A 24879-nucleotide genomic window follows, 5' to 3' on the forward strand; every position below is an offset into this window, starting at 1 on the left:
CTTTTAAAATCCCCCTTATATAAAGTGCTCATGATATTTTTTTAAATGTTTTAGTGTCTTAATACGTTTAGCCTTCATATTAACATTTCATATTTATATTCAGACTTAAAGGGCAATTATACTTAGGGGTTTTTTGTCACTGTATTGTAAGATATGCTACTTCTTACCTTTTGAAAACTGTTAGGTGATTTTATTACTTTTCCGAATTGTCATTTTGCTAATACAAAAGCTCTGACCTACACATGGATTCCTTCAGATTTTTAATTTGAATGTTTTATAGATTATTTCATCATATATTTGGATCCTGCCTGCTCTGGATGAAGCCATATTCATTAATAACTTCTGAAAATTATTTGATTGTATTTTAGAAATACTCAGATATCTTTAGTGTGTTTTATCTGGTGAAAATTGTTATCTATTCTTAGTGAAATAAAAACAAAAAAATGTCCTTTATAGAAGGTTTTTAAAAAATATGCTTTGGGGGGGCGCCTAGGTGGCTCAGTGGGTTAAAAGCCTTCGGCTCAGATTATGATCCCAGAGTACTGAGATCGAGCCCTGCATCGGGCTCTCTGCTCAGCGGGGAGCCTGCTTGCTCCTCTCTCTGCCTGCTTCTCTGCCTACTTGTGATCTCTGTCAAATAAATAAATAAAATCTTTAAAAAAAAAATATATATATATATATATCTTTTAGGGTCATCTGGGTGGCTCAGTCAGTTAAGCGGCTGCTTTTGGCTCAAGTCATGATCTCAATGTCCTGAGATTTAGCCCCAGATCAGGCTCCCTGATCTTTGGGAATCCTGTTTCTCCTTCTTCCTTTGCTACTCCCCCTGCTTGTGCTCTCTCTTCTCAAATAAGTAAAATGAAATAACACATGTAATAATGTCAAACTATTGGTGGTTTGTAAAATTTGATTTTTTACTCTTTTTGGTCCCAATTTTTACTTTTATCTATAGCTACTATTCTTCATTAAAAACAGAGAGGCCTTGTGAAACAGGGTTTGCAAATTCGTATTTGTTTTTTTCCCTTCAAATAAATAAGAAAGTAATTTAGAGAAACTGAGGCATATATAAGGACAGAAAACTAACAGCTAACTTCCAAACTACTGTCCTTTATTTCTTTCACTATCAGGCTGCCTTTGGTGTACTACGCTTAACACCCAGTTCAGTTCAGGAAATACACAAAGCCTACCACAGAGATACCTAAAATTCAATTCCAGACCATTGCAATAAAGTGAATATTGCAACAAAGTGATTCAAATGAATTTTTTGGTTTCCTGTGTATATAAAAGTTACTTTTACACCATACTATACTCTACTAAATGTGCATTAGCATTATGGCTAAAAAAAAAGTGAACATACTTCAACTAAAAAATAACTTTATTGCTAAAAATCTTGCCTTAATGTTGATGGCTACTGATTGATCAGGGTGGTGGCTGATGAAGGTTGGGGTGGCTGTGGCATTTTTAAAATAAGACAACACTGAAGTTTTGTACATCAATTGACTCTTCCTTTCATGAACAGTTTATTTGTAGCACGTAATACTGCTTGATAACATTTTACAGTAGCACTTTTTTCTAATCGAAATCAGTCCTCTCAAACCCTGCCTCTGCTTTATCAACTAAGTTTATCTACTATTCTATATGGTTTATTGTCATTTCAACATTTTTCATAGCATCTTCACCACGTGTAGTTTTCATCTGAAGAAACCAGTTTCTTTGCTCATCTGTAAAGTTTTATCATGAGATTATAGCAATTCAGTGACCTCTTCAGGCTCTGCTTCTAATTCTAGTTCTCTTGGTACTTCTACCGTATCTGCAGTCATTTCCTCCTCTGAGGTCTTGATCACCTCAAAGTAATCATCTCCTTCCAAACTCCTGTTTGACCTCTCCCATGAATCCCCAGTGTTCTTAATAGCATCTAGAATTGTGAATGCTTTTTTTTTTTTTTTTAAGATTTTATTTATTTGAGAGAGAGAGAGCGAGAGAGCATGAGAGGAGAGAGATCAGCGAGAGAGTATGAGAGGAGAGAGATCAGTGGGAGAAGCAGACTCCCTGCCAAGCAGGGATCCCGATACGGGACTCAGATCCCAGGACTCTAGGATTGTGACCTGAGCCAAAGGCAGTTGTTTAAGCAACTGAGCCACCCAAGTGCAACACCTCCCCACCCCCTATGAAGGTTTTTAATTTACTTTGTCAAAAGCCATCAGAGGAATCATTATCCATGGAAGTTAGAGTGTTATGAAATGTATTTCTTAAATAATAAGACTTGAAAGTCAGAAGAAAGTCACAATTGCTCCTTAATCCTTGGGCTACAGAATGGTTGTTAGATTAGCTGGCATGAAAACAACATTAATATTGTACATCTGCATCAGTGTTCTTGGGTAACAAGATGCATTTTCAGTGAGCAGTAATGATTTGAAAAGAATCTTTTGAGCAGTAGGTTTCAACAGAAGATACTGAGTAAACCATGTTGTAAACAGATGTGCTGCTGTCCTTTTTTGTTGTTCCATTTATAGAGCACAGATTTAACATCATTCTTAAGGGTCCTAGGAATTTCAGGATGGTAAATGAGCATTGACTTCAGCTTCAAGTCACTAGTGGCATTAGTCTCTAATAAGAGAGTCAGCCTGTCCTTTAAAGCTTTGAGGCCAGGCATTGATTTCTCCCCTCTGGCTATGAAAGTCCCAGATAGCATCTTATTCTATTGTAAGGCTGTTTCATCTATGTTGAAAACCTGTTGTTCAGTGAAGCAGCCTTCATTAATTAGCTAGATCATCTGTATAACAACTTGCTGTAGTTTCTTCATCAACACTTGCTGCTTTCGCTTGTACTTTTATGTTATGGAGATGACTTCTTTCCTCAAACTCCATGAACCAACTTCAGCTATCTTCAGACTTTTTTTTTTTTTTTTTTTTTTTGTGGCAACTTTCCCACCTCTCTCAGCCTTCACAGAATTGAAGAGAGTTGGGGCCTTGCTCTGGATTAGGATTTGGCTTAAGGAAATGAATGTTGTGTCTGGTTTGATCTTTCATCCAGATTACTGAAACTTTCAGCAATAAGTTTGTTTATTTTCTATAATTTGTGTGTTCATTGGAGTAACACTTAACTTTCTTCACGAACTTGTCCTTTGCATTCACAATTTGGCTAACTGGCACAAGAGATGTAGCTTTTGGCCTATTTCGGTTTTCTGTATGCTTTTTTAACTAAGCTTAATTGTTTCTAGCTTTTTGATTGAAAGTGAGATATGTTATTTTTCATTTTACTCCAACACTTAGAGGGTTATGAATTGCTCCAATTTCAGTGTTATTGTGTCTAAGAGAATAGGGAGGCTCAAAGAGAGGGTGAGAGGTGGGAAGCAGCTTAATTTTGGAGCAGTCAGAATATACACAGCGCTTACAGATTAAATTAAACATCTTACATGGCTCAGTTAATTATGGTTACAATAGTAACATCAAAGTGATCACAGATCACAATAACAAATATAATAGTACTGAAAAAGTTGGAAATATTGCGAGAATTGCCAAAATGTGATACAGAGATATGCAATGCTTTTGAAAAAAAAACGGCATTATCTTGCAAGTTCAGTAAAATGAGATATACCTGTAAGTTTTGGAAATTGTGTTCATATTAGATTGGAAATATTAACTGAGCAAATGTTAGATCCCATTACTATTTGAGGCACATAAATAATATGCTAAGACAAAAGGTCTGACTGCTGATAGCATGCAGCTCATGTTCTGAACTTCAATTCAGGTTATTCCTCATTTCCATTTTTTATTAGAATATTATGTTCTTAGTATTTGTAGTATAAAAGTGTTTAAACTCTTCTTTTTGAGATATTGACACCTTAAGAGAACACTGTTCTGCATCAAAAGCAGCCTCAAATTTGGCATATAATTGAGGCATATATTAATTTATATTTTTGGCACAGTTTGAGGTTTCAAATTTTTTAAAAATAGCATATGAATCTAGCCCTTTAACATGTTTCAGAAAGTTAAAAACATACATGAAAGTCATCTTAGAGTCTCATTATTACATAAAATAATAATTTGAGGTGATACAGTAGCAAGTACACTTTATTATTAAAAATATGAGTTTTAAATTATTAGCAAATTATCATTGTCTTGTTTCCTAATCTGTTTTTGCATTTAAATGATAATTGAATGATCTAATATGTCTGTGATACCTGCTAGAATACCTGACAAGGAAGATGTTATAAAATGTTACTTCCCTTCTTTTCCTTTCCCCTGTTGATAATCTCCTCTCATTCTGTTTCTCTTCTTCGCTCTTAAGGATGTAAATTCCTGACACTACTCTCAGATATGATTATACTGTATATAAAGCCATTTATAAACTATTTTTAAAATAAATGTCCTTCAGTATATTTTCTCATATATAAGATAGTACTATAAATTGCATCTGTGTTTTAATTTTTTTCCTCTTTCTTAAACATTTTGTTAAAAATTGGTTTGGGAGGGGGCACCTGGGTGGCTCAGTAAGTGAAGCATCTGCCTTCGGCTCAGGTCGTGATTCTGGGGTTCTGGGATAGAGCCCCACATCAGGCTCCCTTCTCAGTGGGGAGCCTGCTTCTCCCTCTCTCTGCAGCTCCCTCTGCTTACTTTCTCTCTTTCTGACAAATAAATAAAATCTTAAAAAAAAAAAAAAGGTTCAGGATAATCTCACTGCTACTATTGGTTAATTATAAAGTTCACATAGTCTAAATATTTCTAAAATAGTAAGTTCTCTAGGTCATAAAATTGGTTTGCACATTAGTCTTAGAATACAAGATCGAAGATTTAGTGGTAACATACCTATTACATTGAGAAAGCAGTGCTGATGAAATATTCTTATAGTGTTATAGTATTTTATCCTTTTTGATTGTTTTCTATGCTAAATTGTGCTTGGGTTAAAAGGAAATTTAGAGATACATAATATTATTTGACCTCAAGGCATTCATTGTTAAATAGTGAAACATTCTTTGATAGTTAATCTGTTTTTTAAAATTTTTCTTTTTTAATGATTTTATTTATTTATTTTAACACACACACACACACACACACACACACACACACACACACATCACAAGTAGGCAGAGAGGCAGGCAGAGAGAGAGGAGGAAGCAGGCTCCCCTCTGAGCAGAGAGCCCAATGAGATCATGCTTAAGATGATGCTGATGCTGTTGCTGTTGCAGGCCTCTTTCCCAGGACCCCGGGATCATGACCTGAGCCTCAGGTAGAGGCTTAACGCACTGGGCCACCCAGGCGCCTGGTTAATGTATTTTTGTTTGAATTATGTTCTCAATGTTTATTCATTTCAGGTGGAATTCTTCTAATAAGATGCTTACCTGTTGAGTGGTAGACACTAAATAATGAGTCTATATCTAAACTAGGATACAAAAAAAAAAAAAATAAAACACACCCTAAACTGTTGACTTTACCTGTAGAATAAGAGCAGAGATCAAAATTACTATTTTCTTATAGTAACTTTCTTGATAATTTCTTTATAGAGTGTCATATAAGGCATAGTTGAAGATTCGTTTATGTATTATGTGATTTTGAATGTTATATAAGTTGTATTTTTATAGTGAGATACTTAAAAATACTGTTTGTCATATTTTTCTTTTATTATATTATAGAATTAAAATTCTCTTTCATTGTAATTAACTGTCATTTCCTGAAGACTAAAACTTGACTGAAAGGTAGTTTAATTTTTGTTACAATGATATTAATGAGTTATTATTATTGATTTATTACTCTGAGCTTTAATTTTTTACTAAAACATCCTTTTGAAGCGGTCTTGGTGTTCAGTGAGTAATTTTAAAAAGGCTTCTTTCTACTTACGGTATATTGAATTAATACTAATCATTTTTTTCTTTTGAAAGACAAAATAATCTAAAATCTAATATACATCTTATATGAGTTAGATAAACTACAATAGGTATATGGTAAACATTAAACGGTTCTATTCATTCTACAACTGTTCCTTTTTCCTGCTTTGTAAAATAATTTTTTGATTTAGTCTTTTTTCTAGACATTCCTATCCTTGACTTTTCTTTCCAGATTTTGTTTCCTAGCCTGTTTGCCATGTTTCCCTTCTTACCTGTCAGGAAATTATCCTACCTTTCTCCATTTTGGTAAGATGACAATTTATAAAAGAAATCAAAACAATAATTCCATATAAATAGGTGGTGCACATTGATTTTTCTTTGTAATTGTACTAAAAGTGTACATGTTTGTCTGTCTATTCTAACCCTTTTGGTTTTCCATTTGAAAGTAAAATGAAATTCATGTTGGAAAAATTTTCCTGATTAGCTTAAGATATTGTTTTGATAAAAGTTTTTTTTTAATTGAAAACCATATAAGTCAGTTTATTTTCTCCCAGAATTTGATACTTCATCTTGACTTTTTAAAAATTCCATGTCTTCTTAGGCAATGTATAGAAATACAAATGGCTGGCAGAGTGGCAATATAAGAGTCAAGTGATTGTCCTGCCTTTTATGCCATGTGTACAGTATAAATCCACTGTTACTACTCTTAGGTAAATTTTGAATGTGTTCAAATGTATCACGAGTCCAAAATGTGCACTGTTTTTACTAACCTAATGGCTTAAATGGAGGACCTGAGAGAGTTTTAGAATAGTAAAATTATTTGTCTTGGTGTTATAGCCCAAAACTTGACATATAGAACGCATTTTTACATGAGCATGCTCTATAATTTTTAAAATCTACCTTTTATTTATTCTTTCAGTTTCATTTATCTTCATCCCTTCCTGTGTTTTTCTGTTTGTTTGCTTTTTTTTTTTCTTTCTGCAAGTTGCTTAAATATGCATTTGAAAATAATCTTCACAGGCCAAAATTATTGGATTGTACTTTTCAAGGATTTTTTTAGTAGGTTGTCAGTATACATTTATCAGTGTTAACAGCAATTTTTAACCCTTCAAACTACAGCATATTTTTAACATTTTTTAAAATACTGATTTTATGACATTTACAAATAAAATGAAATATCTAAAACTATATTTAAACTCAAGGTCTTCTACACTATACATTTTCCATGAAGGCCACAGCTACTGTTCTAGATATTCCATTATATGGAATTATATTATATTATATTTTATAATATAAAATTATATTTTATAATTATAACAAATGTCAAAAGACTTAAGACCAAAATTAAACTGAGCACATTTGATTGCCAATTGAGATGTATTAAGCTGATGAGTAGATGACTAGATATAAAATAGAATACACAAAGTAATCCCGGAATGGGAGGATGGAAAAGAATTAACAGAGGTCAACAATACTTAAATTTGTTATAAAACGTGTATTGCCAAACAGTGATACCTTTTCTTATGCCTTACCTTTGTGCCCTTTTACCGTTAACATTTTTTCCTAAATTGATAACGTTGAATATGAAAATTGATGAATAAGCTTTGAGGGCAGAAATAATTATCTTTAGATGTCTTTTAAGAATTAACAAATCACTGAGTTTGGTTATCTAAATATTTGACAGAAAGCATTATAAACATCTAGGCAATGGGAGTGTGCAGAATTAATTCTGTATCTGGAAGATTAAACCAAAGATATCTGCTGCCATATCAAGTACCTCACTGTGATTAATATCACTAGTTTATAATCTGGGCTGAGGGAAGATTATATTGACAATGGAAGTGTCTGGAGTTATCTTCAGGATTCTTGTATCACTTACAGATTTCTAGGTTTCAAAATTAAAAATCACCTCTTTTACCTGGGTTTTCTGGATCATCTAGGAAAAGGGAATGTATTATATGCCATTGGTTCAGAGGTACATAGATTTTTCTTTAAAACCAAGTTTTTGGATCATAGGTCAACCAGCCTTTGATGGTGGGAAAACAAGTGAATGATCTTTGTAACATTTTTCTTTGATACCCTATTTGCCTTTGATTTATGACTGTCTTATAGTTCCTAAATATGCTGATGTTGAAGCAAAAGTGCAGTGAACTATGAACAGTTGGAGTCTCAGCTACAATACACACACACACACACACATCCATTAAATTATACTCTCATTTTACAGTTGGAAAGCATTAGGGTCCCACATACAGTTGAGTTCTTAAAATTTGAATATTAGGATACTACTGGAAATTTAAAACATTTTCTATGTTAATTTTCTGATACATTGTAATTAATTATGAGTTGAAGTAGATCATCTGTTTTTATAAGCAAGAAATTAAGATGATAGTTTTTTTTATGGTACTGTAATTTTTGGTTCAGATTTGTATTTTTCAATAAGAACTTTTGTTGAGGTCTATTGGAAACATGAACTTTCTGTTGTTAGTTGTCTTATGCTATAAAATGTGTCAGGTAAAGAGAATGTTTGTTTTTAAGGGTGAGTGTTGTTTTCCAAATGCATATGAAAAGCACAGGTTAGCGTGTGAGTCCTAGTGGGACTTTTTAATGTATAGTTTGTTAGAAATCCAGAAACATTCTTTTTTACCTTTTAAAGTGTACAGTTATCTCTTAGTAGATATATTTAATTTTATTCTCTAGATCTTGTAAATTTTGATGACATAGCTTCCTCAGAAAACTTGCTACATCTCACTGCAAATAGACCGAAGATGCCTGGAAGAAGATTGCCTGGCCGCTTCAATGGTGGACATTCTGTGAGTTACACTTTACTATTCTAAAACATAGAGAATTTAGCAGAGCCAGAGTTCTTCTAAAGATAGGAATGAGGAATGATTTAAAACTCCACCAAAGTTTAAAGTTTATACTCAAGTGGTAAATGGTTGGTTTATACTCAAGTGGTAAATGGTTGGTTATATTTAGGGAAATATGGGGTCATGTTCATTTCAGAGAGGGTTGCAATGAAGGTTACAGAATCAGGAATAAAGAGCTGTCCCGAGACCATAACCACAGAACTCAGGGTCAAAAGGGGTCAGAGTATCCTTTTAATCTACCCATCTCTCAACAATAATTAGAATTGAGTGGTACATACTCACCTTAGTAAAGAATGAAACATTCTTTTCCTCTGACATAGTGAGTTTTTTTGGTAGTACTAATGCTGGTATCTAAATGTGTAACTTCTTTTTTATGCTTTCTATACATTATTTGGAATGCTGCTAGTAACTTTATTATTAATATATTAGCTCTTGAGCGCTACAGCACTTTCAAATTACCGAAGTAGAGAAGATTTTTGTTGCTAAGAGGCAGGCTATTTTTAACCTTCCAGAAATGCAATGTGTTATTCAGCTTGAAATTACGTAATATCCTGTTAATAATAATGGAATATCTGGAACAGTAGCTGTGGAAAACAGTGATAAAAGTTACTTAGTTTTGGGGCACCTGGGTGGCTCAGTGGGTTAAGCCGCTGCCTTCGGCTCAGGTCATGATCTCAGGGTCCTGGGATTGAGTCCCACATCGGGCTCTCTGCTCAGCGGGGAGCCTGCTTCCTCCTCTCTCTCTCTCTGCCTGCCTCTGCCTACTGTGATCTCTCTCTGTCAAAATAAATAAATAAAATCTTTTAAAAAAAAAAAAGTTACTTAGTTTATTATCCAAATGTTTATTGCCTTTTCCTTCTTTGGTATTTTCTGTTTCTTGGTTTTAAAAAATCATTTAGCCAACTCAAAGCCCAGAAAAAATCTTGAAGTTACCAAAAGAAGAAGATGGTGCCAACTTAAAGCCGTCTGAATTTAAAAAGGATTCATGCTACTCTCCAAAGGTGAGGGTCATTGTGGCCTAAGATTTGTATAATTTGTAGGATTCTTTGTGAACACCAAAATAGTGGAATTTAAAATGTCTTCTAAAAACTGTCTTTTGCCAAGAAATTAAAAAAAAAAATTCCTGCCAAAAAATTGAGTTTCTAAGGTAACACTGTCCTCTGTAGGTTATTTTTAAAAAAGCTTATTTTAAATGAGTAGTATAAATGTTATACATTTCATATTTTTTAAGGCATAGATCTGTTTCATTTTCCCATTAAACATACACTCTTTAGGCCAGAAGCCATCATTACATTATTACATAAGCCAAAATTTACTTCTAGCCTAGCTTCGTGTTCAGCATAGTAATAAGCACTAATATATACTGGAATGAATGGCAGTGTACATGGATTTTTCCATTTATTACATGGTATTAAGACTCTTCTAAACTCTTGCTGTTTTTAATTAAGATAGTAGTATCCCAACTTACACACATCTTTCGTTTAAGAAATTCATGTTTCCTCCTCAGATTCATTCCAAGGGCTTTTGGCTGTTCTTCCAGTTTATCAGATACACTTAATCTGATTCTTAGTTTGTCAGTAGTCAATTGAAATTTGATTTCCTGTTACTTTAGTGAAATAATAAAAAGGGCATCATGGGCCATGGATTCATGCCTCTTCAGTCGACTTACTCAATTCCTCATAATTACTTTTAAGTAAAACTCTTTGGAAATTTTAAGTAATGACTACTGTGGAGGATCAAAGCTCACCTTAATAATGCTTATATGTTCTTGCTGCTAGATGTTCCACTCGGCAGACCATTCATAAGATAGCTCTAACAGGTTTTTCTTCTCTTTTCCACTTTTTAAAAATTACTATTATTAGTCCTTTGACATTTCTCACATAAACTACTAGTGATTGCAAGTTTATTATCTGGTTGTTTGCTCATTTTACCAGTTGTGAACATCAAACTGCTTTTTAAATTTCCAAAGTTGCCATTTATCTTCAAGTATTATTTTAGTTATTTATCTCCTTGCTATAAATTTTTTTTGAACTTAGATATAATATAAATACAAATAAAATAAGAAAATATTCTGTTATGTTTTCAGCCATCACTGTACCTTTCAACACCCTCAAGTGCTAAACCAAATACAGCTGCTTTTTTAACTCCATTAGACATCAAAGCTAAAGTAGAATCAGATGATGGGAAAAAAAATCCCTTGGATGAACTTAGAGCTCAGATTATTGAATTACTCTGCATTGTAGAAGCGCTGAAAAAGGATCATGGGTAAGTAGCCTTGCTTTAATCTCTGAAAGTTACTTAACACGTATGTAAAGAATTCTTTCAAATTCTATCAAGTAGAATTGAGTAGAATTCTATCAAGTAATCTGCCAAATTTCTTATATCAGCAGATATGTTTCCAAAGAAATTTTCCTTAATAGTGCTTCTGTCCTCCCTGCAAAAAACTTGAGTTAGAAAACTTGTTGTCATAGGCTTATTATGGGAAAGGTCTATATGTACCCATAATTCAAGGGTAGAAATCTTCTCTGATCAAACATATGGGTTAATCAGTCTTAAAAATATTAGGAAAAGTTACATTGTATTTTGGATCTGGAGTGTATCTATATGTATATTTACTTTTCAGAGGGACTGGATCACTGTCTCTGTTAGGGTTGAGATTGGTGTGTAAATAAAACCAAGGGGTTGGGAATAAGTGAATCTCTAAGGCCATTCTTTTAATTCTGAAACTTTCTGATAATACTGTATGGTGAGATCCTAAGTGAGAGTTAGGAACTTTTTAGTGAAAACAAATGTAAAAGATCACGTACTATAGCTCCCCTCTCTTTTAACTGAAGAAGTAAAGGTTCAGAGAGGTAAAGCTGTTTACCTAAGATCATACAGTTCTTAAAAAGCAGAGCTAGAACTGAAAACATATTTTCTGTTGGTTTAGAGATATTTTTCTAAAACTGTTATCATTTGAGCTTTAAAAGTTGTTAACATTAAAAAATAAATATAAAAATAAAACTTTCTAACATTTTAAACATAGTTCTATAAAGACCTAATAGGTAAAAAAGGTCCAAAGATCAGCTAATCTAACTGAGCAAAGGGTGAGGGTTCAGGTTGTCTTCCCCTGTAGCCTCTAAGATCTCTTGGGTTATAAGATCAAGCTCCATGCCTGGCTCCACACTCATTGGGACATCTGCTTGAGATTCTTTCCTTCTAACCCTCCCCACCAGGAGCATTTCTCTCTCTCTCTCTTAAAAAAAAAAAAATACTGTGATTAACAATTGATATTTTTGTAGTTGCAGACCACTTTTACAGATGTCTCTTAGGTAGAACCAAAAAATTTATTTTGAGTGACTACTTAAAAAAATATATATATATATAGAGAGAGAGAGAGAGAGAGAGAGAGTGTGTTTTTTTGATACATGATGGATCTTTTCTTTATCCTTCAGTTTATCTGAATCATGCAGATTTTTTTAATAGATTCCTCAGTGTACACATTATAAACTGTAAGTTATTCATCTAGTAAGTATTTATTGAGCACTATTCATGTATGAATTAGAGAATGACCCTGATTTGTTGATTTTGACAGTTTACATTTTTGATACCAAGTCTGCTATTATTAATGAACTGATAATTACATTTACAAATTGCCTTAATTGCCTATAAGTGTTCTTAATGTAGCTGTAGGATGAATAAAATATTTGTGATTTATGTATACATATCAGATATTTTAGAAGTCTTTGAAAAGGTGTTTTCAAAGTCTTATTTCCTCTGGGAAAATGAAATGGATGGCAGACTTTTTAATCTGAAAAATAAGAGCATCACAGGAGAATGAATAAACATACACTGGTGTGTTGATACAATGAAATGCCATATAGTGTACAGCAATAAAAAATGAATGGATTATGGCCACATGTGTCAACATGAATCCATCTGAAAAAGTGTTGAGGGTGGGGAAAACAAGTTAGAGACATGCATACAGTATTATTTCATTTACATGAAGTTTGAAAAGCATATAAAATCAAACAGTGTGTCGTTTCAAGATACATTTGTATATGTGGTAAGTAAAGGAAGGAAGGAAGACTTTTCCTGTAAAGGAGAGGAGGAAAGTAGGATTGCGGGTCATTCTGGGTATCAGAGGTACTGGTAATAAGAATTTATTTCTTGAGCTGACTTGGAATTCTTAGGTCTTTTAATAATTTTATTGCTATAGCTTACGAATACATAGTCTTTATGCATTATTAGAATCTAAAATGTTTGGAACAAATCATTAAAAAATTAAAGGATTAAAAAAATTGAAGGATATTGATATGGAATGATTGACAGAGAAATATATTATTAGTCTCTTTAGTTGAGAAGTTACAGAACAAGATAATATAGTTTGATCTGTTTTTGTAAAAAGAAAACAATTACATAAAAATTTTACATTCACAAATGTGTTTTTAAAAATAATGAAAATGTGATAATAGGATAAATATTTTAGGAATAGATCCTTATTTAGGTATAATTTAAATGTATAATAAACTCAAAATAATAGAATAATTAGAAAAAGAAGCATTCATTTAGTAGTAACATTTTAGAAATACAAAGTTAATATTTTAGCAAATTTTCTATTATATACCAAAATAAGCTTTAAATAAATTTGAGTTAAATATTTAAATTATAATTTAAATTGAAATAGTAGGACATTTATTCTTAATATAGTTTTATAATCATTAAAATCATAGAAGAAACTAGTTTTGAAACTACAGAATTTAAAAGTTCCTTTCTTTCTCATATAGTCTTTCTTCCTGAGCATTTTCATGCATTTTTCAATCGAATACTTCTATAATACTTTTGAAGAGAATTTTCCTAGCATTTGTCCAAAAGCTGTGAATATGTCCCTACTCTTTGATTTAGAAATTTGATATACTGAATATTCATGATGTTAAATAAAATTTCTATTCTTTCCACTCCCCACCCCAAAAGCAACTAACCAAAAAAACCTGGATATTTGAGTGTCAAGCAACAATTATCAGAAATATAATTTTAGCAACATGGAAATATTTTAAAACACTTTTTGAAATACATACTTACAGCTGTGGAGAGATGACTATATAAAAAAGATAGATGGGAACACAGAGAACTGAAAACATGAGTTAAGGAGGAAGGTTTGTTGGCTAGAGTTTTTTGTTATTGGTTTGGTAATTTTAATGTAATGTTTAATTTTTAAAAATAGAGAAAGAGACATGTAAAGTCCAGGTAATCCTGTTAAATAATTTGTGTTGTACTGTGACATGTTTTGACATTACCAAATTGTTTGGGCTTTCGAGTGTCCAGCCTGGAAAAAGCATGATAACTGAATATGGAAAATTGCTTCTAAAGGACCATTATTATTTCTTTATCATGAGCTGCGCTCCCTATTCACTTAAAAACTTATTTATCACAGATGGGTTTGCCATGGTACTGCTGAGTTTTCTTTTAACTGTTGTATTGAACCATTCCATTAGTGAATTTGAAATTTTTACTGATTAGTATGGCTGTTTTCTTTAAAAAGGTTTTCCCAGTTTTGGTATGTCAGGTAAGAGATTCTGTTAACATTAGTCAAATATATTGTTTAAATGAAAGACTTAACAGTAATAAATTGTTTTTAGGAAAGAACTGGAAAAACTACGAAAGGATTTGGAAGAGGAGAAGGCAATGAGAAGTAATCTAGAGGTAAATCATTTCTCCTAACATTGAGATTGTAGTCAGCGTAAACTACATGTGTTTTTCCATCTCTTCTAGGTGATAGGGTTCACTACAGTTATGCTGTCCTACTTAAGTTGGACACTCCCTGCTGCTTGATAGCCATTTAATTAATCTCTAGTTGACTCCCTATCACATTCCGTTCATTCGTGAAGCAAATATTTTTGAGCGCTAGCTCTCTAAGGCAGTGTACGAGAGGCATTAGGTATACATTCATAAATAAAACGAACATCGTTCTGGCCTCATAAGAGTGTGTAGTTCTAAATCTTTTGCACTCTTGCTTTTTTGAACTATTTCTTTTTTTTTTTTTCCACAGTTAAACTTTTTTCAATTCATTTTTCTTGGCCTGGAGGCAAGGGTGGTGGTGGTGAAGGTGGTAATGGGATGGCTATAGATTTGTTGACTTGATGTCTCACTGAGCATTTACTTTTTAACTATAATGTCATCATCTTCACTCTTTTCTGAGGTCTGACAATTTTACTTATTTTATCTTCCATTTTTCCATCTGTTCCATTTGCACATACTTTGGTCTTTATTTGTATTCTTGTTTTCTGAATATTTCAGGAAAAGTGTTTTCTGCCTTTTTTCAGAAGCTCTGCCCATTCTGTACTTAAGTATTTCATATGCCTCCCTCTTTATACCTGGCCTTATTGCTTACCCTATTTCTCTTGTTAGCATTGTGAAACAGAAAGAACATGGGACTTCAAAAAAAAACTCAGGCCTCTCTTCTGACTTACACTGTGTGTCAGTTAGGCTTGGCACCTCCTGTACATTATCTCAGGGGATACACATAACAACTGGTAAGGATTATTGTTCCAATTTTAAGGATGAGGAAACTGGGGTTTAGAGTGATTAAATCAGCAGTTAGGCTGAAATTTTTAACAGAAACAGCCTTCAGAATTTTGCTCTCAGGGATTAAGTGACACTATTTGAACTTGAGGAAGTCACTTAATCGCCTTTTAGCTTTAGTTATTGAGATAATGTATATGAAGGTCTTTGGTAAATTATCAGAACCCCGTTCTTACTCTTACATCTGATGTATCCCTTTTATTTGCACTTTCCGTTTTTTCATGAAAATATTCAATATTTCCACTTTTCAAAACACCAAAGCTCCCTTGCAGGTCCAGCTGCCTTGAGTTTCATTTACTGCAAAATAAACAACTTTAAAAAAAAAAAGAAAAAATACATCTGTGGTCTCTAATTCTTCACCTTTAATTCAGTCATTAACAACTCTTACATTTTAGGTTTACTGAATGCAACTCCAGTGTCTTTCCAGTTTCTACAGCATTTCACATTTTTAAAACTATTGCCACTTTTTCTGACCTGATTTATGTGACCCGGCATTCTTTTGTTTCAGTCCACTTCTCAGTCTCTTCTTCCTTTCTCTAAGTAAAATGTTCCTTCAGAACTGCCTTGGCCCTCCTCTCTTTTCCTACCTGTGCCCTCAAGCATCATGATTAGCTCCTATGCCTCTCCCATCTGAATCTGATTCCTTTTTCCAGCTTCTGTCCTATTTCCAGCTGCTTGTCTTTCTGAATGTCTTTCCACTGTGATCTTAGAATTAGCATGTCCTCTTTTATGTTTATCATTTTCCTTTCCTGCTTTTCTGTCTTTTTCTGTTGATCATTCCATTGCCTTTCAAGTCTTACAGACATGGTGCTTCCATTCTAGTTCTATTCACATTCACACCTGTTAGCTTTACTCCATCACTTATATCTCTTTCTTCCTAGTATTTTTGTCCTCTTCCTATGCTCTTTATCTTCTGTTTAGCTGTTTAAGTTTCTCTCATTCTTACCTCAAATTAATCTTTCTTTACTTAGTTCTTTTAGGAACTTTGTTACTTGCTGAGTAAGGTTCAGACTTCTCAACTTAGCATGTGAGGTCTTTGATATCTTAGTCCTAGTTGTTTTTTCTTTTCTTGCTTGCTGATCCTCAGTTGTCCCTCACAGTTAATTCATCTGAAATTTGCTCTTACTGTATTTTCTTGGATTTTCCTTTTATTTCATCTTCTCATGCATAAGTTCTACAGATTCTCAGAGCTTACCTCCAGCAGTCACCCTCATTAAGTTAGTACCCATCTTTCTCTGATTTAAAAGTAATTTTGTCTTCTTCCAAATTCATGTCCTTTATTTTGAAAAGCATAAATAAGTAATAATTTTCTGTCTTATCACTGTGACATTATGGACTTACTTTTCCCATCTTCTAGATTATAAGACTATTTGAGGCTGTCTGTTCTATCTTTGTCCATAACTCTGAGCAAAGTGCCATATACATATTAGATAGATAATAAATTTTTGTCAAATCAAAGAATACATATTAAAAATGTCTTAAATTCCCAATATGCAACACAGTAGAAATTCAGAAATTAAAATAAGTTTCTTGATTTTTATTCCTTATATTGTATATGTACACATACTCATATATGAAAATTAGGTGATATAAGCATAAGGAACTAATACATAAATTTCTCTATATGATTTAATTTATTATAAAAATCATGGCAAGGCAAAGGAATTATTTCATTTTTGAGGAATTTCATTTGATTCAGTTTTTTTTAGCAAAATCAGCTGTTTCTTAGCCTCGTGCTGATTTGTATTACAGGCTTTTTTTTTTTTTTTTTTTTTTTTTTTTGCCTAATGGGGAAAGTTTGACCCTTTTATTTATAAAAGCACCTTAATAAGACAGAGTTTTAAGATCGTACATTGAAAGGAGAAATTATATTTCCCTAAAGATTAAAAGTAGTACTTTGAACATACAGTATTAAATTATATTGAGGAATGATAAAAGGACTAAAGATGAACAATGAACATAAAAGTGCTAGAAGAGAAACTCTAGCAGTAAATATATTGGCTTGATATCTAAATCTGTGTGACCGCAGTATGTAAGGAGTATTACTGATTGAGTGCAGGGTTATTCTCCCTATTCCTTCTTTCACCAGTGTTTCCCCCGCCCCCATTTTCTTGGCATCCTTGCTCATTAAAATTGGTGTAGTTGGTTCATGTATCTTTGGAATGGAGATAATGATAACACTGTTCTGATGATTGAAGTTACTTTGTCTCAATCCAGGCTAATGACCAAGACTTGTTCCAAACCAGTGCTGTTAGATCCTGGAATTAACAAACCATACTTGAATGGTTAGAATCCCTTAGGAGATGGTGAACATACTGAAATTAGACCTTTTGACTGGCAAAATGCTTATTATTTAAAAATGAATTATTTGTCAGAGGTTAGCTATAGCATGTATTATTTGTATGCAGCATTGGGGATAGGCATGATGCTTTCAGGAGAAAGTAAGGCCCAAATATTTCCATACGCAGTGAAAGATCATCAAAGCCTTACATAATTGGCAAGAGTAGAAAACTGGACTTCAGAGCCTTTGACCCAATCAGTGCAAGTTCTGTACCACTTGCTAGTGTATGGTATTGAATCTTGTGCTTCAGCTTCATGATTTGTAATATGTCAGAATTAAATAACCTTAGGTATTGTGAACAGGTATTGAGTTTTCCTAATTCTCTTAAGTTTCTTACATTGTGAATTTCTGTTAAATGAAGGATGTCTTCTGCCTAAAGGTGGAAATCTTTCCAACAAATTGACTGAATCTTAGATAAATTCCTGGGTTTTAAAAAGAATTTAATCTAGAACGTATTGCTTACAGATGAAAATGAGACCAAGTGAGGTTAAGGGATTGCCAATTTCACATACGTAGTAAGTGAAAAACATAGGACTAAATTGGTCCTTTATTATTACTATTTTTCAGTTCTTTACTGCCCACATCTTTGTTTAAATACAGGTACTTGTACATTTCTTAATTTAGTTTTAAGGATTCTCTTGTTCTTTGGAGGGTGGATTTTCTTACAGTATTTTTTCACATACTCCCATTAATTAACATTGTTCCAGCTGAAACAACTGTAGTTGCTGTTTTGTGGTTGTCTTCTGCCATTTAGGAACTTGTACTGTGATGTGTTCTTCTGTTAAACTTCTGCATTGATCACAACATTGGAAATTGGATTTTAAAATGGAAATCAAAATCTGGAGTCTTCAAAGTATGATTGGATCTTAATGACATAGGATAAAATAAAGAAATTTGACTAAATATATTTTGTTTATTGTCAATTTATGTTTTATATCTTAGGTGGAAATAGAGAAGCTGAAAAAAGCAGTCCTGTCTTCTTGAAATGGCATGGCCCTGTGTTCTTAAGGTTCCAGGGATTCAGAAGCAACACTATGAACTTCAACTGACTTGTTACTTAAAAATAACAAATGCTGTTGTCATGATAAAGAAATATGAGTATTTGAACTATAATCTATAAAAAAAGTAGGGAGAGGGTAGTTTTTTTTATATATATTTTGTTTTGCCAATATGAAAAAAAAAAGAGGCCTTATTTCTTATGTGCTGGAATTGCAAACTTTTTTCTTAGTTTGCTTGAAAATACTACTGAATCTGTATAAAAAGGAAAGAAAGTTCACAATAGTTTTTTTTTTTTACTGAAACTTGTATTATTTTTAAAGAGATCTATACTATAAATATGGTGATATCTTTACAAATAATCTGTAAAATATACTATTTGAGAGGGACAAATTAGCTTTATAGTAACTATAGCCACTACTTTTCCCATAATACATAAGGGAGATAAACTTTGTATATAAATATATTTTTTACTTTTAGCTTCTTACCCAGGATTACACTGTTGTGCCTGTTTGTTTGCAGTGCTGTTTATACTGTGGGTGATGAAATAGGAGTTTCCTAGCTATAAACCAGATTATTCACCCAAGCATATAGTAATAACTAATGAAACAATCAAAATAACTTTTAGAATATTTTATACTGCTTGCACTTGTAGGGTTCATAAAAGGAATTTAGTTAAAATGTATTGGATTGTTAACTGTATTTGGGGAAAATATGAGCTATATTTTAAATCCATTAGGTTAAGAAACTAAAAATGTCAATTTAACCCTTAACTTGTGCCTAGAAACTACAGCACATACAATATGCAAACACCAGCCTTATTGCTCTATTTTTCTGCTTATTTTACAGGCTCAGATATTACTCATTTTGTGATCTTGTGATTGAGTTCTTCACGTTCCTCCCTCTGATTTTTAATAATGGTAATATGAGGAGAAATTCAGTGTGAGGTTTCATACTTTGACAGATTATCATTATGTAAATACTCAGGTTTTACAATATGTAATTGACCTAAAAGACCCTAACTGGTGGAGATGTTTCAAACTGTCATTTAGGTACCAGAGTGTTAGTATATAATAAAACATAACAGTACAGCTTACTTAAAACCAAATATAGTTGACCATATTCAAAATGCATTTTCACAGGATAGATGAACTAGTAGTTTGTTCAGAGTCGATTTTGAACAGTTGAACATCTTAAAATGTATCTATAGATAACATGTCTTAAAATATGTGGGTTTATATTAAAAATAGAACTGACTTTTCATTTATAAAAAAATTAGATTTTAAGCTTTATTAGAACAGACTTTCAGATTTTGAGTACCACCTATCATGTGTCCGTTTTGTGTTATTTTAAATAACCAAACCAATATTTTCTCTTTAAGTTTTAATATATACTGAAATCTTGTTTTAATGAAATTTTGCCATCTTGTCTCACATATAAGAGAATTGAAGTAGAAAATAATAGAAATTTCAGGAATTACTTAATGTTAAATTCACAACTTACATTAATGCTTTTGGGGAAACTTGATTGTTGTGCATTGAGCATGTACATTTTAACTCTTTAAAGTCCTTGGGCTTTTCTGATGAGGTCACTACTGAATGGAATTGTTTACTCCTAATGTTTTTAAAAGACTTGTCGAATGAGTTCCTTCTTGCTTAAAAAAAAAAAAAAAAAATTAGATTTTATTTTCTTTTAATGAAAGTCCTTAGATAAAAATGAAAACATTGTATCCTAGAAATCATTCTCCAGCTTTCTGACTGGAACAACTATTAAGTGACCCCTCTTCACCCTGATAATGGGGTGAGGGAAGTTTCCAGCAGATTTCAGCCTGTTCTTGAAGTTTTTCTTGGTCATTTTCTCACTAGTGCATAAAATGAAGGTGGTCATGAATGCTGACACACATTTAAAGTATCTGCTTTGTATACACCTCAGCCAGAATAGAAAGTAAAGTACTGTTTCTATTAGAAAATGAAAGTATTGTGGCTCTATTTTTCTGCCCTTGATCAAAAAGTAGAGTTCCTAAAGCCAAACTCAAAGGGAAAAAAAATGATTACTTCACTCTAGCAATTTACCAGTATTTGCTCTTGATATGGGAATTTTATTATTTTTTATTCATGAAATTCATATCACAAAATGGTATATAATGATAATAGTCTTTATTTGGGGAGAAATCATTGTTTTTTTTCTATGCGTGAGTATAAATGGCAGACTAGAGAGGAACAGCGTGGAATCTGTCATTGCCAAATTATTAGTGAATGTATTTTTCAAGTTTGCTATTCTTTGAAACACATATTACTAGTTTTCCTACTTGTATTTCAATACTGGAAGTATTGTGTGTGTGTGTGCTTGTGTGTGACCACTAAGCTTTAGTGGTTGGTCTTACTATAAAGCTGTTACCTCTTTACAAAATCTAAGTCTGAAGATAGGAAGAGAATAGGGGTTCTCTTTTTTATGCTTTACTGTGATCACAGGAAAAAACAAAAAAACAAAAAAATAAAAACCCAAGTGCTCTCTTGAGTTGTTGGTAAACATTTTATGCATGCATTTAAACTTGAAATGTATGAACAGAATAAGACAATCAGTTAAATCAGAAACGAGAAGCGTTAAAAATGTAATGGCCTTGTTTTGCTGTAGCAATAAAATGACCAAGTGCAATGACTTGATTTAATAAAATCATCTTTTAAAAGTTGCTGCTATGAATATTTTTAGCCATAAAATTCTACCCTTGTTTTCGCCTGACTTGCCTTCAGTAACTATTATGTAATGCAGTTGGTGTTGTGGTATTCTAACATTCCAAAAAGAGGAAAATTAATAATAATATATATATATATATGTGGGGAAACTCAAAATAGTATACTTCACTGACTTGTTTACAGGTGCTGTAAAAAAGCATGCTTCTCCCTCAAAAAGAAAAACAATAAAGAATAGTATTGCCAGTTTTGTTGGTCTTTATCAGTTATTTTTCATTAACATCAGCATATATTTATTGCAAAGTATGATGAAAATTCTATTACGTGGAGTTTTCCAAATAAGGGAAACAATGTAAATAATAAAATGAAAGCCATTAAAAGTTCTAGATCCATGTGACTTTTACTGAACCTTTATGAGTCTATTTTTCCCTGGAACTATGACATGATCATTTCTGCCTCAAAGGTTTATTGGGATAATTTGAAATGATTTTTTACGAAGTATGTTACAGAGGCACAGAGTGGATTTTTTTTTTTTTTTTTAATTGGAAGCTTCTGTTCTACTCCGCCACGGTGTAAACTAGATGGATAAGATTAAAAGAAGGGCGCAGTACTTCTTCTCCCTCTGTTTTTGAATACGCCAGCTCATTCTTTTGGGGAAGATAACAGCTTACGTTTGCATTATATTCAAATAGAACTGCTACCATCTTAAAGATTCTGCCTCCCTGACTACCGGAGAGTACTTTGCCCAAATTGAGTTCCTGACTTAGAGACTGAGATTTTAAAAATTGGAAAGAAAAAAAAAAATTTTTTTTTTTTGAAACAGAAAGCACTGGTCTCAGCATGGGAGCGCTTTCAGTTAATAGTCTGTCATCTGGAAAAACCTGTGATTTGGAAGAACAGATCTCTAAATAGAGCATTAAGAGACGGAAACAATCCTGAAGGGTTTAAAACAGATTACAGTCATTCCTAAATCACAGCTATCCATCCACTGCTTGGTTTCTTAAGCATAAAACTCCCTCTTAAATTTTTTGGGTTTCTGATGTCACAACTGGAAGTCCTGGTAAAATCAAAAAACCAGAGTCCAGAAGACATCAAGTCCCATGTACTCTAGATGAAAATACGCCACATACACAGCTGTAGGCTTTTTAGAAATCCACTGGAGGATTTGAATTATAGAAAAGGAATAAGACACCAGTATGAAGTAATATAGAAAAAAAAATGTGGCAAGTCATTTAAGTTACAAATGTAGTTTGAAAATTTCTACATGCTTCTTACTGCACTCGATAAATACCAGGCATAAATTAAGCCTTCCAGGCACAGGATGGTGAAGTTTTGGATTACAGAATTTTATTTTTTATTATTATTGATGTGGGAAATAAAGGCAGAAGGAAATATAGATAAAATTAAATGTCCTTACAACCCGCAGCCCACTGACAAATCCTTGAGGTGGTCAGAGTGTAATGTTCAGCCAGGAAGCTCCTGACTGACCTAATGTTAATGCTTTGCTAGAGGGAAAAACAGCCTTGGTTTGAAGGCTTGACAAACTGCAGGGCCCTCAGTATCCTGTGAGTCTTCTTTAGCATGTGAAAATCTTTCTGAACTCTCCCTTATCTTTACTTCCCCCACCGGAAAATCAGCGGCTCCTCACAGTCCCAGGGCAGCAGCTCTTTCTTGTCCCTGTGCTTTAGTAAAACCCTTTTTGTACAAACACAGCTTTAAGGAAGAGACTTTCTTGGTGGTTGACTACAGAACCTCACCAACATTCCAAAACTATGTCATTGTTTTTTGGATTATAGAATTTTGGCATTTGAAGGGACATTGCAGAGGTTGAACAATCCAATCTCTGTGCAGATGGTTTTATATGAAAATAGAATTTACAGGTTTAGTCTTATTCTAGGAAATAAAAGCAAATAGCACTTGAACTCGAATCTATTCAGCTTTATTACTTGCCAGTTAAGATTTAGAGAGTAGACTGGGCCTTGGTGTTAAAATTTGTTTCTGACTACTAAACATTATTGCTTTCATTTTGCCACTAAGACTTTTCGTTGTGAATATGCCTGTATATAAGGAAAATAAATTTAGAAATAGGTATCAGTATTTTTTGTATAGAGCCAATAATCTTTTCTATCACAGAAGGTGTTGTGGTTTTCATTTTGCAGCTATTGGGTGGTATTCTTCTCCTGTTGGGTTGCAAGTGTTTTTTATTAGCTGCATTTCAGTTCCTAAAAAATTGTGTGAATAAAGTTATTAAAAGTAAAACTCATTTTTAAAAAGTGTCCTGAGTAGCTTAATCCTTCAGTGAAGAAAATTACTTCCTTTAACATTTCATTATTTCTCAAACAGTAATTGAACAGAATGCAAATACAATCCGATATGACAGAGCAATGACATTTTTACTTCTCATCTCCCTTGAAATGGACTAAAAACAAATAGGATGAAAAATAGATTTAATAGATTAAGGAAGAGATGTAAAATGAAAGCATCACTCTGCAATAAGGAAACAACCACAATTTATAATAATAATAAAAAAAATAACCTCCCAAATGCTTTGAGGTTTGGAACAAAATGAGGGACAGCCTGAAGACCGACGGGAGCCTCCGTAGACCCTTGTCAAATGTAGATTCCTCTGAAATGTTTATCTGATCATCTTGGGCCCAAATCCTGTACAGCAGAATGGCAGGGGACGTGGAACTGAAAGAGAAGCCACTCTAACTGTAACTATTAATTTGAAGGCTGAAAACCAAGGGGAGGGAGACCTGCTCTTAGGACAGAAAACAGCTCTGATGAGAGGGTGTTTAGGTAACAGATGGAATTAAAGCTGCAGTTCCTCCCTCTGCTCCTCCCCAGCTAGTCAGCAAGTAACTGACGGCGTTCAAAGGTGAGTAATAAGACACAGGACACACAAGGACTTTTTAGGATGGCTTGTGCTATATATTTTTTTTAATATTTTATTTATTTATTTGACAGAGATCACAAGTAGGCAGAGAGGCAGGTAGAGAAAGAGGAGGAAGCAGGCTCCCTGCTGAGCAGAGAGCCCCAGGACCCTGAGATCATGACCTGAGCCGAAGGCAGCGGCTTAACCCACTGAGCCACCTGGCTTGTGCTATATTAAGATGCGTAAAACATCCTAAAACAAAGGCTTGATCCTGCAAATAGAAGCCTCTGTCACCCAGGCGCCCCTACGTGGTCAGTTTAATTACCCTAAGGGTAACAGGAAATGTATCTTTACTCAAAATAGACGTCAATGTCAAATACTGAGCTAGTGTTTGCATTGTGCTTACCATGTTCCAAGCACTCTTGCAAGTAACATTTGTCTGTCATCTATCCTGTATCTCAGAAATTTTATTTAATAGGCACTATTGTTATCCTGCACAGATGAAGAAACAGGTTTGAGAGGTTAAGCAACTTGACCAAAGCTGCTGGGCTAGAAGAGATGTAGCTAAACCCAGACATGTTTTGAAGTCTGTGTTCTTGACGGTATGCTAGCCCTACATAGATAATATGCGGGAAAGAAGAAGCCTGAATTGGGGAATTCTTCTGTTCGTCCAGTCTTTGTAATCCTTTACATTACCAAACGTTTTCATCAGTGCAGGAGTT

At 33.3% G+C, this 24879-nt stretch overlaps 1 protein-coding gene across 1 annotated transcript in view; it reads left to right on the top strand.

Moving 5' to 3' along the window:
- Positions 1-21528, top strand: part of CD2AP (CD2 associated protein) — a 141280-nt gene extending 119752 nt beyond the window's left edge. The window contains exons 14-18 of the mRNA XM_082729733.1: positions 8525-8637; positions 9594-9695; positions 10781-10959; positions 14313-14376; positions 18539-21528. Coding sequence (XP_082585859.1) covers positions 8525-8637; positions 9594-9695; positions 10781-10959; positions 14313-14376; positions 18539-18580 — 500 coding nt within the window. The 3' untranslated portion in view covers positions 18581-21528. The remainder of the gene's footprint in view (positions 1-8524; positions 8638-9593; positions 9696-10780; positions 10960-14312; positions 14377-18538) is intronic.
- Positions 21529-24879: the final 3351 nt, after the last annotated feature.

The sequence above is a fragment of the Mustela nivalis genome (assembly GCF_964662115.1).
Source record: "Mustela nivalis genome assembly, chromosome: 5".
In the NCBI taxonomy this organism is placed as follows: Eukaryota; Metazoa; Chordata; class Mammalia; order Carnivora; family Mustelidae; genus Mustela; species Mustela nivalis.